This window comes from Oratosquilla oratoria, chromosome 20 (genome assembly GCF_046742065.1).
Source record: "Oratosquilla oratoria isolate Oo_2021 chromosome 20, ASM4674206v1, whole genome shotgun sequence".
In the NCBI taxonomy this organism is placed as follows: Eukaryota; Metazoa; Arthropoda; class Malacostraca; order Stomatopoda; family Squillidae; genus Oratosquilla; species Oratosquilla oratoria.
In genome coordinates, this window is record NC_134796.1 from 51,893,534 (window position 1) to 51,909,310 (window position 15,777).

Below are 15,777 nucleotides of genomic sequence, written 5' to 3' on the forward strand. Positions count from 1 at the left end.
CTTTCGGATACTACCGCTTTACTGTAAACAATTCTACAGATGTGCATGATCCGATGAGATCGGGTTGTCGTGTCAACAACCATTGCAAGGGCGGACCATGAAGGAATTCAAGATGAATGGGATCTTGACTTTCTTGATTATGTGTCTTATAACAACAGGAACGTATGGTAATGATTTCTACAGTTATTCTGTAAAAGACAAAGATGGACAAGACGTTTCTTTGGAAAACTATCGAGGAAAGGTGAGCTAACACAGTGAATTAGTGATTTAATAAATTAATCCATTATGGTTGAATTATCTTTTTATGCACATGTTTTATGTTAGACGGAAATCGGGTTTGCAACAGTAATTCGGCCAATAATTTTTCTGTTATGCAATAAGAGACACATTTTTCCCAATGAAATTGTATACCATGATATGATGATAAATCATAAATGTCAAATATCAGAAATTGATATTTTCATGATTACATTTGGGGTAGTGCAGGAATGGTGGGTATTTATATATCTGCCATACAGATATACTGAAAGAACTGCAGCAGCCCACACTGGTGTCGAGACACATAAAAGGAAATATGATTAAATGTGATGAAATATATAGAGATATCTGACACTTGTCTGAGGCCGAGCCTGAGGGTACAAATAACAAAAGTATGTGGCTTATCCAATATCTGAGGTATTTGGCCCTGATTTAGTCAGGGCTTTGTTTATTTACCTAATTATAGCTCAGTATACTGGATAAGAGCAACATATGTGGGTCCTGTCTCCTACTCTTAAATTGAACATGTCTAGCCTAAAATTCATGTATGGTTCCAACATGTTTATTGTTTTATATTGTTTATTGTTTCAGTTATGTTTAGGTTTTAGGAAGCTCGCTAGCTGAGTGGGTTAGGGCGTCATTACTTGCGGTGAAGGTCAAGGGGATGGCGGTTCGAATCCTGCCACCGGTGAAGTTGAACCAAGGGCATGGTTCATTAAATTCCATGCTACAAAGCCCTCTGCGAGGGGGACCATCTGAGCCTTCCGGTAGGGGGGACTTTGTAACGTTAAACCATATCATCATCATCATCATGTTTAGATTTTTATTTTTGCTTTTCATCTCTATTCAGTGGCGGTGCCAGGGGGGGGGCTTGGGGGGGCTTTAGCCCCCCCTAACTGAAATGAGCAAATTGAAAATGTAAAACACTCATTGAAATAATTTTATTAAGTGGAATTTTTAATTGCCAGGGCTCATTTGTCAGCCATCAGTGCTAGCCCAACCATTAACCCCCTCCCCTCCTGAAATGAGGATAATATATGTGTATTATCATATTACTATTAGCCCCCCCAAAAATTTGCTAAGCCCCCCTTAGCCTCCCCAACTAAAAATTCCTGGCGCCGCCGCTGTCTCAATTTTCCACATGAGAGGACAAGGAGAATGGGTTGCCTTCTAAGAAAAGCGGCCCTGTTTTGGATGTACTGTGTCTTGCTGCATTGGATCTGACCCAGGCAGTGGCCGTGGGTGTGAATCAAGGAAGTCCCATCATCCTTGAGAGAGTGAAGGAGGAGGGATAGAGAAAGAGAAATATGGTGGCAGAGGGTCAGATAGAGGATGAGAGAGATATGGTGGAGCAGAGAGAGGGATAGAGATAGAGAAACAAGAAGGAGATAGAGAAAAAATATGGTAGGGGTGATGGATAGAAAGACAAAGAGAGAGGGGGAGCTATATTAGGGTAAGGAAAAAGATATGGCAGGGGAGAGAAAGAGAGGGAGAGGGACAGAGAGAGAGATATGATAGAGGGGGAAAGAGAGAGAGCACCAAATGAGCCACCAAACATCAAAATTAAAAAATAAAAATTCTCCAAATGTCATATATACTTGTGGCCCCCCCTGAGAGCAGTGTGTACCCAGTCTTGTAGATGTTGCTCAGGTTTGGCAAGGTTACTTTTCAGAAATGAGGTGATAACATCCATAGTATACAGATATATTAGTTATCTGCATCAACAATAAAAGAGTTCTGTTAATGAAGATATTAGATAAAGTTTAGTTTTCATAATCATGGTTTTTATGTGATATGAAAACATCAAACATGCAAAGGTAATTTTTTTTATTCCATACTAAGAAGAATTTTCTGAATATATTCTAATACAAGATTTGTAATTATTTCATCATTTAGTTCATTTACTCATCAGTCTTATTTTGAACACAGTGAACAATTCATTTGGATGCATTTAATGTATTATACATGTAACAGTACAGTTTAATTTTACATTATAGTCACTGTAGGGGTAATATCATTCATCTTCACACATTGAACAATTTGGATTGTAATCTTGCATTACAAATGAATGACTTCAATAGTGAGTCCGACCACCATGGGCATCAATTACCTCATTTAGGCTACTACTTCATTTGGACCAACTTTCAAGGCAAGAAGGACATTACCTGTCTGAGCCAAGTCTGGCAAGGCAACTCAACTGTGACAGTTCAGGCGATAGTACCTTCCCTTCACAAATACATACCTCATCTCTACATCAACAACATTCTAATACCACACACAAACACACCGAAAATTCTTGGTGTAATATGCGATACATCCATGTCTTTCAAACAACACATCACAAACATAAAAAACAAATGCACACCTAGACTTAACGCACTTAAGTCAATCACTGGAACAACATTTGGACAAAACAAAGAAACTAATACAACAATATAAAACAATGCATATGCTCAGTGATGAATTATGCGAGTCCTGCATGGGCTCCTAATCTCAGTGAGACACACCACAACACCCTTCAAATCATACAAAACAAAGCCCTAAAAACAATTACAGGCTGCACAAATACAACACCTACAGACCATTTACACCATGAAACAAAAGTCCTCAAAGTCAAGGACCACCTCGACATGAGAGGCAAACAAACACTTGCTGCAGCCACCACAAACACATCACACCCGCTACACTACATAGCAGAACACCCACACACACCAAGAAACATTGAAACAACACCCGAAGACCTGTATCACACACAGATACTCTCTTCTCTTCCTCCACAACCACCAAATACCAGCCTCTGGAAACATATTCATAATCATATCACTCACTGCTCCATTAACACACTGAAAGACAACACACTGCTGCATGCCAGACCCCCTGATATCCACCCTTCTGAATCCTCTCTCCCACGAAAGGACAGAGTCCACCTGGCCAGACTGCGGTGCGGCCACCACCCAGCACTTCTAAGCTACCAGAAGAGGCTGGATGACCGCATTGTGAACAGCTGCCCAGGATGTAACACTTCACCCCAAACCATACAACACATAATGGAAGACTGCATTATACACAATCATGCACGCAAACAACACAACATACACTCTATAAAGGATTTGTGGGAAAACCCAGTTTTGGCTGTGGGATTCCTTGGGGAGACAGGACTGCTCTGACAGACAGTCTAGGGAACGACAACAATCCCTTCAATCAAACTTTCACCCATTTGAGTAGTTTGCATCTTAAGCCCCGGAATTGCTCAAATTTTCACATAAATCAATTGTTAGGAACTTTATCAAAAGCATTCTAGGTTGAGGTACACATTCCACCCAAGCATCCCTCCCATGCAGCACATAATAGTTTCACTATTGTGTTGGTCAATGACTCTGGGCTGTAGTTTAATGGTGCCTCCTTCCACCTTTATAAATATGCACCACACTAGCCCTTTTCCAATCATGTGGCACTATTCCTTCTATTAATGGGTATACGGTGAGACTGAGTCTTGACAACTACATACATACATACATATACCAAGGCTTTTTCCCCCTTACCAGGGAGGTAGCCAAAAAGAAAAAGGCATACAATCATTCCCACCCATTCCATCCCTGAATACACTCCACACCCCTCCACCCTCCCTCTTATCTGGGCACCTCCTGAATGACGGGTCATCCCTGCACCTTGTCCACTGCCCTGGGTCAGAAGCAGTGTCGCAAGACACAGCACATCAACAGCAAGGCCGCTTCATTGAATCGGCGACCCCCCCTCTCCATCCCCCCATTGCAAAAAGGAGAGGACGGGGAGAAATCCCTTTGGGCTGCGTCAAAATTTGCTCACACATACTACCTCACCCCCCATCCCCCTGCCCATTCCACCTCATGCAATCACAACATCATCCATATACAACCATTCTCCATTCACCCCTGTCTTCTGTCCTCTCCCGTCCTTCCTCAACAGACATTCCCCTCTTCCCCAAAGCCTCCTTCACCCCATCCATCCACCTCATCCTAGGACGTCCCCTCATGTTCACTCCCTCCACATCTGCCTTCCATACCTCTTTTACTAGTCTTTCTTCACTCATTCTTTCCATGTGTCCAAACCATCCTAATATTCTTTCATCAACCCTATCTCCCAGCTCCTTTTCCACCCCTGTACTCCTCCTCACCTTCTCATTTCTCACTCTATCTAGCCTAGTAACCCCCATCATACTTCTCAGACACCTCATCTCAAACACATTCAAACTCCTTCTCTCTTCTTCTCTTATGTTCCATGTTTCTGCCCCATACAGTGTTGTTGGCACAATCACTCCTTCATACAGTCTCCTCTTAGCATCCATTCCCAAATGTCTACTCCTCATTACACTCTTTAATCCACCAAGGCATTTACTCGCTTCTCTCAATCTACATTCTACCTCCACTTTCACTCCACCTTTCCCTGCCACATTTGCACCCAAGTATCTAAAACTATCCACTTCCTCCAGTTGCTCTCCCTTAATGCTCACTTCCAGTCTACTGCCACTTTCAACCCTTGTACATCTCATCACCTTACTTTTACCCACATTTATCTTTAGCTTTCTTTTATCACATACTCTCCCAAACTCTGCCACCAACTTCCTCAATCCCTCCTCCGATCCTGCCACAAGCACAGTATCGTCTGCAAACAACAGCTGGCTCACCTCCCACTTTTCTCCATTTTCTTTAACCATCTCCAATCCCTTGCCCACTACCCTTGCATTTACCTCTCGCACCACCCCATCCATGTATAAGTTGAACAGCCAGGGCGACATAACGCATCCTTGATGAAGTCCCACCTTTACCTCGAACCACTCACTCTCTCCATTTCCAATCCTGACACAAGCTCTACTACTCTCATAAAAACTCTTGACAGCTCCCAGAAGCTTTCCTCCTATCCCGTATATCTGCATAACCTCCCACAGTGCCTTTCTGTCTACCCTATCATAAGCCTTTTCCAGATCCATAAAAGCCCAAAAAACATCCTTTCCCTTTCCTATAGCTTTCTCACATATCTGTCTTACCACAAAGATCTGATCTACACAACCTCTACCTGTCCTAAATCCACATTGTTCCTCACCAATTACTCCTTCTGTTCCTCTCCTAATCCTCTCAATCAAGATCCTCCCATAAGCCTTCCCAACTACACTTAACAAGCTAATCCCTCTGAAACTACTACATTCACACTTGTCCCCTTTTCCCTTGTAAAGAGGAACTATACAGGCACTCCTCCAGTCCTCCGGCACTCTACCCTCTCTCCAGCAAACATTAAGTTGTATAAAAATTGCAGTTGCCAACAAGTCTATTGAAATACAAGTTGTTCCCTATATTCTAAGTATCCAGTTTGAAATCATAACAGGTGCTGAAGATTTTCTTATATCCATTGATAAAAAAATGAGCACTTTCCTCATTTCTATGTTTATATCTTCTAAAACCTGAATTCTTGCTCACCTCACTTCCTTAAAAAATAATGAAAATAAATAAATAAATAGATAAAATAAAATTCTTCTTTGTGAAGACCAATTGGAAATTCATTATTAATGCCTGAGCTGGGGCCTCCTCAAAGACCACCCACTATTAGTTTGGTAATTTCTTCCCAGTGTCTCAATTTACCATTGATAAACAAAGACAGGAGAGGAGCATATCAGTTGGTGAGGAGGGGACAACTAGGGGCTCAGGTGGATGTCACTGGAAGGATGTTGCTAGTTATTTCTAGTATTGAAAACAAGTCTGCCATCCTTCCTACCAGATTTCCAAACTCAAGCACACCTTTCCCTTTCAATATAGATTCACTAAATACTAAAACACCGTCTTTCCTCTCAAAACCATAATACCATTCTCATGAGGTATGATATTTGGATATAATTTTGTTCAAATAGTATTGTTATAATTTCCTAGTTTAGGACTGTATGAGTCCTCGGCAGGTTCTAAAAACTTTAATATGCCTATCAGAGCTTTATTTCCAATGTCACTTATAGTAATCCAGGATTCCATCTTGACCATTCCTTCCTTTTGCATGTCACACCTTCACATATTTTACTTTATCTCTTGATAGACCAGCAGACAGCAGCACCACAAAAGCCAGCTTTCTTTTTCTCTCTGGGCACTATCTATCTCACACTGCCCACACTGGCTACCTTTGGTGGAGGTTGGTGTGTCCTACTTGAATGAAGTAGTTTGGAATGAGTGATCCCCTCAAATAGTGCAGTGACAGCAGTCCTCAATGGGTTGAGGTCTTAGTGACACTTGGGGGAGTTTCTTCCAGTTGCATATCTTCATCAGATTTTGTCCATAGCAAATCTTTTTAAGTATATTGACACTGGAATGAGTAAGGATTAATTTAGTGTGTATAAGCATCATATATTCATGTTTTAATGCTATAATAAAGGTGCTGCCCCAGATGCAGTCAGGACACAGAACTCATACTACAATGCCCCACACTAACAGTTCCTAGATAGAAATACACTATCTCCCAAAGTGACTTACAGTCCCACCTGGAGGCTGTTGCTTGTTTTCTGTTGGCCATGGGTCTTCTGCACAATACTCCAGGGCCAACAGATTGACCCATTGTTATAATAAGTAGAATCTGTCAGCTGATTTGAAACATTAATGTTTTGTTTGTGTAGTGTGTATACTATGTGTCTTCATTTTTTATACTTTGTGGACTGGTCCAGAGACCAGGTGCTGGCTCCTCAGGGCCTTGGGAAGGCTGGGGAAAGTGTGTCTGCTTGTGGGCCTATTGGACAACTTCTTCACTGTTGACATCTGATGACATCTTTTGCATTTCATTGTTCAATGATAATCCAGCAGTGCAGCCTCTTGCAAGCCAGATACACCACACCAGCTGTTTATGGTTATTTATGGTCCAGACTGGAGGTTGTTGTCAGTTTACCAGAGGCCACAGGTCTTCTGCAAGAGAGACCAGGGCCAGTGGATTGATTGATTTTTTATACTTTACAGGTTACCTTGGTGGTGAATGTAGCCAGCTTGTGTGGCTATACTGATGTCATGTACTCTGCACTGACAAAGCTTCATGATATACTGAGTAAGCAATCATAAGTATTTTTTGTCAAATATGTTTTCTAGGAAAATGAATTGTAATTAGGCAGTATTGAATAGATATAATTTCTTTATTGTTAGTAAAGTAAACTGGAGTCTTAAAATTGGACTGGGTTAGGGGAGTTTTCAAGGTGTTGAAACATAATTTGTTGAAACACAAATCACCTCCATTCTAGGAGACAAACTGTTTTTCTGCTAAGATGGAGGTGATTCACATTTTGACTCCTCAAAAACTGCCCTAACCCTGTTGAATTTCAAGATTCCAGTGTAGTGGGGAATCATATAAGCCAGAAGCTATACATAGCAAATCTGAATGTTGTTTATCTCAAATATGGAAAACTAACGTGCAGGATTATTTGTTTTTATATTTTATACTCTTGAAAATTTTTGTTTACATAGTTATATAATGTTTGCAAGTATAATAATGAAGTCAGTCAGTATTTCAGGGACTTACGTAATACCTTTATGAATCAGAACCATACTTTATTCTCTTGATTTCGAAAGTGAATCTCCGTTCTTAGGAATTCTGAACTGCATTTGTATTTTTGCTGTCTTTTTCTGCTTTCTCTTCCAATCTTGTCTCCACTTCATCCTTTTCCTTTGTTTCTGTGGTGGAGGGATAAGAATGCCACTTTTCCGTCCTCATGCATGTCTTTAAAAGGCAACTGAATGGGAAGGTGTGAGGGGCCATGGAATGCCCTTTTCTGTAATTATCTCCTGTAGAGTAACTTTAAAGTCTCATATTCCTGAAGTTCTTGGTGAAATATTTAATTATTTCATTTCATTTCAGGTTATGAAGGTTTCTTCTCAGTGTTAGCTTTCCCATGCAATCAATTCGCAGAGCAAGAACCAAGTGACATTTCAGAGATTTTGGAGCTGGTCCAGAAGGAGTACAAGTCAGAGTTTCCCATTTTTGATAAAATTGAGGTCATTGGGGACAATGCAAGTCCAGCATTTAGAAATCTCATTGGTAAGTAATAGATCAAGAATGGCACTTATAGTATTATGATTAGATGTTGATTTTACTTAACAGATTTAGCGTGCTAATGGTATGATTGTATGTAAGCATGTTTCTTGAAAACTAGGCATCTGGGAATGGATATAAAGACAAGATTATATGAAAGGGTGATTGTTACCTGTGACACTGTTTGGGGTGGATAGTTGGAATTTAAGAGAGGCAGAAAGGAGAAGTTTAAATGTGTTTGACATGAAGTGTCTGAGAAGTATGGTAGAAGTTACAAGGTTGGATAGAGTGAAAAATGAGGAGGAGAGCAAGGGATGACTTGTCATCCAGGAGGAGCCAAGAAAAGAGGGAAGGAGGAGTGGTGAATGGGAGTGGAGTGGGTGGGAGTAGAATTATGCCTTTTGACTTGACTACCTCCCACGAAAAGGGGGGAAAAAGCCCTCGGTGTATGTATGAATTTTGTCAGCAACAATTAGTGCTTCTGTCCTTGGGGGCAATGTCACACTGAAAAAGTGGAGTTACGCAGGTAGTAAAGGAGAGATTTAAGGAAGGCAGCAGAGAAGGGAGGGAAGAGGGTAGAGGGGAGTGGAGTATGTAGGGGATGGTATGTGGTGGGAGTGGTATCTATGCCTTTGTTTTTTGGCTACATCCTGTGTAAAGGGGAAAAAGGCCTTTGGTATATGTATGTATGTACAGAGAAGGAGGGTAGTAGAACTTAAAGATGGTCAGAATTCTCTTTTGCATGGAGATTATGTCTCCAGTCATAAAGAATACTGTGGGACTAGTTTGCTAAGGTGTCACTAAAATCCAGAAGTTCAGGCCAGTAAGAATGGAAGGGTAAAGAAAAATAATTGTTATTCACTGAAATAAGGGGACATGAAGGGGGGTTGCAGATTAAGTGAAGCGGCCTTGCTGTGGATGTGTTGTGTCTTTCTGTATTGCATCTGAACCAGGGCAGTTGGCAGGATACAGGGATGACCTGTCATCCATGAGGAGCTAAGATGAGAGGGAGGAAAGGGTGGTGGATGAGAGTGAAATGGGTAGGAGTGTGTATGTGCCTTTTGATTTGGCTACCTCCCTTTAAAGGGGAAAAAAGCCCATGGTATGTAGAATAGACATTGCTTATTAGCTGACCCAGCATAATTTTGTAAAATATTTAATCTGTGGCTGGGAACTTGAGAGATAATGAGAAACCACTATATTACAGAACAGTCTTCAGTAGCCCCAGAATGGAATTTTTATAAATACTTGGTGGATGAAGATGGGAAAGTGATTGATGTCTGGGGCACAAAGACAACCATCGAAGAACTCTTCGAGATTATCCAAGCGGCAGTCAACAGAGCTAAGGACAAGGATTTGAATGAGCCTGGTGTTGAAGAAAAGCCTTCAGATGTGATAAAAGATGAATTATAGGCATTCTTTGAAATAATATGTAAGTTTTGTGTAAACATCTGTACACCTGAACTGTAAATCCCACTTTTGGAGATATATATCTTTTTCTTCGTCTTCTCCTCCAAAAGTGGTATGGAAGGGAGAGGTGGAGGGAGTGAACTTGAGGGGACCACCAAGGATGAGATGGATGGATGGGATGAAGGGGGCATTGAGAAAGAGGGGAATGCCTGTTCTTCTCTTGTTTTGTATGATGGGACAGAGAGGGGGTGGTCACAAATTAAGTGAAACGGCCTTGCTGTAGATATAGTCTTGCTACATTGTTTCTGACCCAGGGCAGTGGCCAGGATATAGGGATGACCCATCATCCATGAGGAGCTAAGATGAGAGGGAGGAAAGGGTGGTGGAGGGGAGTGGAATGGGTGGGGGGAAAAGTTTTTGGTATATAGGTATAGATCCAATAGTGGGATTTACAGTTCATCTTACAAATGTGTTAAAAACACTTAACTCATGTATCTGTTCAATTATTACATATAGGGGTGATATTATATGTATGGAGAATGGGGATTAATATTTTGGCACATTATATTAGTCTATTCTAGAGTTTTTGTATTAGATTATGGTATGATTCCATTCAGAGGATATTTTTTCTACAGTCTACATACTTTTGATGGCAAGCTATCATTCAGTGTATGTGGTATATAGCTTGAGTAAATTATTGTATTCTAAAATCATAAAAATATCTTATACCTGTATAAATTTTATTTAGGGTCCATATCATTGTATTTAGGAGTAATTGTGGTGTTTTCAAAAGAAAGTTGTGATGAGGATGAGGAGGTTAGCAGTAGTGATGATTGAAGTTACCAGTAATAATAACAATTTCATTGAGTTTCACCAACTGGAAATCCATTGTTCCACAGCAGCTAGCAGCAGTCTTTCAGCCCTTTATAGATCTGTCTGGAAAGAGTCATTGTACTTTTGTCTATGTTGTATTAGTGAGGGACTGTTTCTGTCATTAGCTTATGGTAGTAGGAGGAAAGGGGCAGTCGCTGGTTGTCAACTCTTTTATGTTAAAAAGATGGAGGAAATACAGTCATAGTTGATAAAGAGAGATCCTGAGACAAGTATAGAAATCATGTCAGCCCCAAGGGGCTGCATCCTGGGATGGAAGTGAGAATGTTGACAGGTTTTGAAAACGGTCTGCAGGATACCTCCATTGGCAGTCCTGTAGGATCACCATACATGTGCACCATTGATGAGTAGACTGAGTGTGAGAAAGGGAAAAGTAGTAGTTAGTGGATGCCTGGCCAGTATATTCAATATTGAAGGAGGCTGAAGAACAGTAATATATAATTGTGGTATATATATGAAAACAGGTTGACAGCCTGATCTTGGTGAAGAAAATGTTACATAGTTTAAATTTATTCATTACACAATTTGAAACATGTTCCATCAACACAGGTTAAATTTCATATGAAACTCATTGTTAGGTAAGAAATTAGTTGCTATGAAGATACAAAGCTCAGTTACATTTTAGATGGCAAGAACTTGTGCTTGAAACTCATGCATTTGTGGACTGTCTCAGGATAATCTTATTTAACATTCCAGCAGTAGTCTGCCATCATATGTTTGTCCCACCTCCCTTGGTAGCGTTCCTCCATGGTCTTGAGGTCCTAATGGAACCGCCCACCTTACTTGTCACTTACTGCCTCTAAGTTCTCAAAATCTATCAAGATGATGGTATAGGAAATGGAGTTTGACACTAATGTTGCATCCAAGGTCATGAAAAGCTGACACCAAGGGTTTCATAGTTGTCAGCCTTTTTATTATCGAGAAAGTTTTCCATTACTGCCACAAATGAGAGCCATGCCCCCTTTCCTTATCATTCACCTTACTGACAAAGTCTTGATCACGTACAAGTGTGCAAAACTGTGGTCCATCAAATGCACCTGCCTTAATCTTCTTGAATGACAAAGCAGGGAGAAGTGAGACTATGTGTTGGAAGCATTCACCATCAGTATTTAATGCTCAGACAAACTGTTTTATCAGGACCAGCTTGATGTGGAGAGGAGTTAATATGATCTTTGCTTGACTGATGATTGGATCATTGACAGTATTTGGCATGCTGGCTTCCAGAATCTCACATAAGGGTCATTTTCTGGTTGAAATGCTTGTCTCTAGCTTGGCTGGCCCACACGCAAAGAAAGCAGGGATACTTTGTAAATCCTCTTTGTTGACCAAGGATGGTTCCAGTTGTGCTTGTGGTATTTTAGTAGGTCTATCACAGTTTTTATCTCATTACGCTCCTCTCATCTCTTTTTCTGCATGAGGGGACGGAGAGGGGGGCTTACTGATTAAATGAAGCTGTCTTGCTCTGGATGTGCTGTGTCTTGCTGCATTGCTTGTGACCCAGAGCAGTGGGCAAGATGCAGGGATGACCTGTCATCCAGGAGGAGCCAAGAAAAGAGGGAAGAAGGGGTAGTGAATAGGAGTGGAGTATGTGGGGATGAAATGGGTGGGAGTGGATTTATGCCTCTGGCTACCTACCTAGTACAGGGAAAAAAGCCCTTGGTATATGTATTTATGCTCCTCTTGTAAACACAGAAAGACCTACTGGATATGGAAAGATACAATAATGGGTCACTATGAGCATAGCTCTTTTCCTGCAAAATACAACTAGGTAAATACTGGAACAGCTGCATAGACATTGTCATTATGTAGAACACACTTCAGGCTGTACTTAGAACTATCTAGAAATAATCTCCAATCACTTGGAATATACAATGGAATTCCTAATTCCTGGAGAAGACTTGAGATATAGTAATAAGCAAACTTATTCTCCTATTGGGCAGAAACATGGAATCATGAGAGAGGAAGAGATTAAATGTGTTCAAGATGAAATGTCTGAGAAGTATGGTAGGGGTTATTAGTCTGGATAGAGTGAGAAATGAAGGAGGTGATCACGGGAACAAATTAAGAAAGACAACATGTAAGGAAATACAGTTTTCCATATACATAAATTCTTGGAATAGCTAAGAAGGTGATATAGCTCAAGTATGAATAATACATTAATTCTAATCTAAATATGATAATTGGAAGCCAAGAATGTAGATTAAGTTGGAACTGTACATGAATTTGAGGATAGGTATGATAAACTGAAGAGTAGGAGATAGGACCCATCAAGTGTTGCTCTTTTATTGTATCAATTAGGTAAATATACACACATTGCTCCTTTCCTGTATCCTACAATTAGGGTAAATACACCAAAATATTTCTATAACTTTGAATTACCCATTTCTTAAGAGCACCATTGATAGTGGAAAAAGAAAACAATATAATAAAGTCCTCTTTCCTCTAAATTTTCCACATACTAATGCATTACTCATGTTATGCTTTTCTGTATTTTTTTTTGCAAATAACTTGAATATCTTACAACTGTAGATCTGGATTAATCTGTGTTCATAAGCTTATGTAGTTTTGTAGTTCTTATACTTTTATAACTTAAGAATTGTTTCTTCATCTTTGGTGCTCAAGTAGAATGTTTTGTTCATGAGTCATGATCTGCAGTTTGTAATGCTACAGTGGGCATTGTTCAAATGTTTTTTATATTGACATTATGCTAGTGTCAGTGTTTTATAATTGTAAATGTCAAATGTTTATGTCTATTATTTGCTTTGCATAGCCTCCAGTAAAGGAAGAGTCTTTATGTACAATCAATTTGTTATTTTGTCTTCCATATATGTGGAGAGCCACAGTCTTTGTCTTCCATGTTTGTAAAGAGCCACTTTATTTTTGTCTTCTGTCTTTAAGAGCCAGATCTGATAAAAATACATTAATGTTTTGTTGAACTTGTATAAAGAGAAATGTCACAAAAAGAGCTGTCATATTTATCACCGTACATTATAGAAATGGTTATATTCTTGTCTATCAGAAGAAATACTAGGTAAGGACTTAGACTTTATTAGTACGACAATTCGCTTGTTAGAGCCTTATCAACTACATAAATCCTCTGTCCTCAATGGGTATTTCTTTTGATAGACTGATGGGCAGCTGCCATTTACATACAATGTTCTTATTCCAAAGAGAATACTTTATGATGTTGCAGCTATTTCTGAAATTTAAGTTTGCTACAATGCATTTATGTACATGATATATATGAAACCCTGTTAACCAATAAAGCTGAAACCAGTGCTTTAGCTCAAATATCTATTGATTTTCTACTTTTGTAAAGCACAAGCTAGAATTGTTGAATTTTTAATGACTCGTTTTCGATAATCCTTGGAAGTCACTTCTGTCTATATACCAAGGGCTTTTTCCTCCTTACAAAGGAGGTAGCCAAATCAAAAGACACATACCTACTCCCACCCTTTCCTCCCACTCACACATCAAAAGGATGTGAAGAAATACATTTTCCATATAGATGTATAAATATGTGGAACAGCTTAGAAGGTGATATGGTCCAAGCTCAAACAATACACGAGTTCGAATCTAAATATGATAATTGAAAAATCAAAGACAGATTAAGTTGGAACCATACATGAATTTGAGTCTAGGTATGTGTAAACTACAATTAGGTAAATACATAACCTAAAGTCTGTTGGCTGGGGTGTTCTCATGTACATGGAATGTCCCCTAAGTTACTCTTCAGAATCATGAACTAGACCATGTGAAATGACAAAAAAGTTTAGATAGACTTTTGCTACCCCAGCAATAATTGAGAAAATGACACTTTATGTAGCTCTGTTGTATCCAAAAAAGACATAACTTGCATGTATGTAGCTGAAATTGGCATGCAGTTTTGCATAAGAAAAATTTTCAACTATAATTTTGAAATGGAGAAATCATGAGAAAGGCATTTATTGACATATATGGGTAGAATTGGACTATTAAATTATGTAGCTAGTATAAATCCATGACTTACAAAAAAAATGTAATATGCCTTGTTGTTGTTGTTGTCGTTCCCTAGACTGTCTGTCTGAGCAGTCCCGTCTCCCCAAGGAATGCCACAGCCGAAAATATCCTGCATTCATACTTTATAAGGATACCTTCTGCATGAAAACTGTTATATTTATATATGTTACGATACTATTACAAGGATCTCAGAACATCAGAAATAGGATGGGGACAGATCAACAGGTTTTTGAAGTTGAGTTATAAAGAGGCAGAAATCCAAACTATTGACTTGGTTCTGTTGGTACATTCCTTAACAGTTTTTGCACTCAGCAGCTACACAAGAAACCATAATTTATTAATTTCCTCACAAACATTTATCATATTCAATGTTTAACAATGGTGTAGTGATGTTTGACTGCTTATATGGTACACTTCTGAAGATTCCCAGCATCCAAAGCTGTTTTTGAAGTGTAGATGATTTACTCAGTTGAAAAATAGTATTTTTGTTGCCTAAGTTTAAGTTAAATAGCAAGAATATTTTGTGGGAATGACAATCCTTTTTTATTTACTTTGCTTGGAGTTTTGAAAAAAGTGTCTCCCGTTGTGCATTCTAACCTTTATTTGGTGAACCCCCCTCTTCCCCTCATTCAGAAAAAGACAAGACAGGAAGAAATCCCTTCAGGCTGCATCAAAATATCATTCACATATAACCACTCCCTACCCTCTCCCTTACATCACAGTGTCATTTATAGACAGCCATTCTCTATTCACCCATATCTCCTGCCTTCTCCCTTCCCTGCTGAACAGACATTCCCCTCTTGCTCATAACCCCTTAGACCCTGTACCTGTACCTAGTTGTATTATACGGGAAGGGAGCTATGCTCATGGTGACCCATCTTTGTATCTCTCAGCATCAAGTTTTTTCTTAAAATCTTGAATAGTGTTTGCATACACTGTTTCTTTATCTAATTAGTTCCAAGTATCTATCACTGCATGGGAAGCTGTTCTTTTTTAGATCTTTTTTGTAATTATCATTTTTTAGTTTCTTTTCATGTATTTACCTAGTTGTATTTACCTAGTTGTATTTTACGGGAAGGGGAGCTATGCTCGTGAGGTCCCGTCTTCATATCTCATTTTATCTAAACTATTTTTAAATTCATGTATTGTTTTTGCACACACCACTTTCTCTTCTTACTTGTTCCTACTGTCTCTTGC

At 39.4% G+C, this 15,777-nt stretch overlaps 1 protein-coding gene across 1 annotated transcript; it reads left to right on the top strand.

Moving 5' to 3' along the window:
• The first annotated feature begins 18 nt into the window (after positions 1 to 18).
• LOC143036580 (uncharacterized) lies at positions 19 to 13,872 on the top strand. Its single transcript, XM_076204126.1, has 4 exons — positions 19 to 241; positions 7,218 to 7,302; positions 8,107 to 8,286; positions 9,488 to 13,872. The coding sequence occupies exons 1-4, from the start codon at positions 98 to 100 to the stop codon at positions 9,691 to 9,693; spliced, it is 615 nt and encodes a 204-aa protein (XP_076060241.1). The 5' UTR covers positions 19 to 97; the 3' UTR covers positions 9,694 to 13,872.
• Positions 13,873 to 15,777: the final 1,905 nt, after the last annotated feature.

What these genes read in the sequence shown, in the direction of transcription:
- LOC143036580 (XM_076204126.1), top strand. Translation starts at nt 98, where the DNA reads ATGAAGGAATTCAAGATGAATGGGATCTTGACTTTCTTGATTATGTGT. An exon ending in AAAGCTTCATGATATACTGA is followed by an intron (nt 7,303 to 8,106) that starts GTAAGCAATCAT and finishes ATTTCATTTCAG; the next exon opens with GTTATGAAGGTTTCTTCTCA. An exon ending in AGCATTTAGAAATCTCATTG is followed by an intron (nt 8,287 to 9,487) that starts GTAAGTAATAGA and finishes ACTATATTACAG; the next exon opens with AACAGTCTTCAGTAGCCCCA.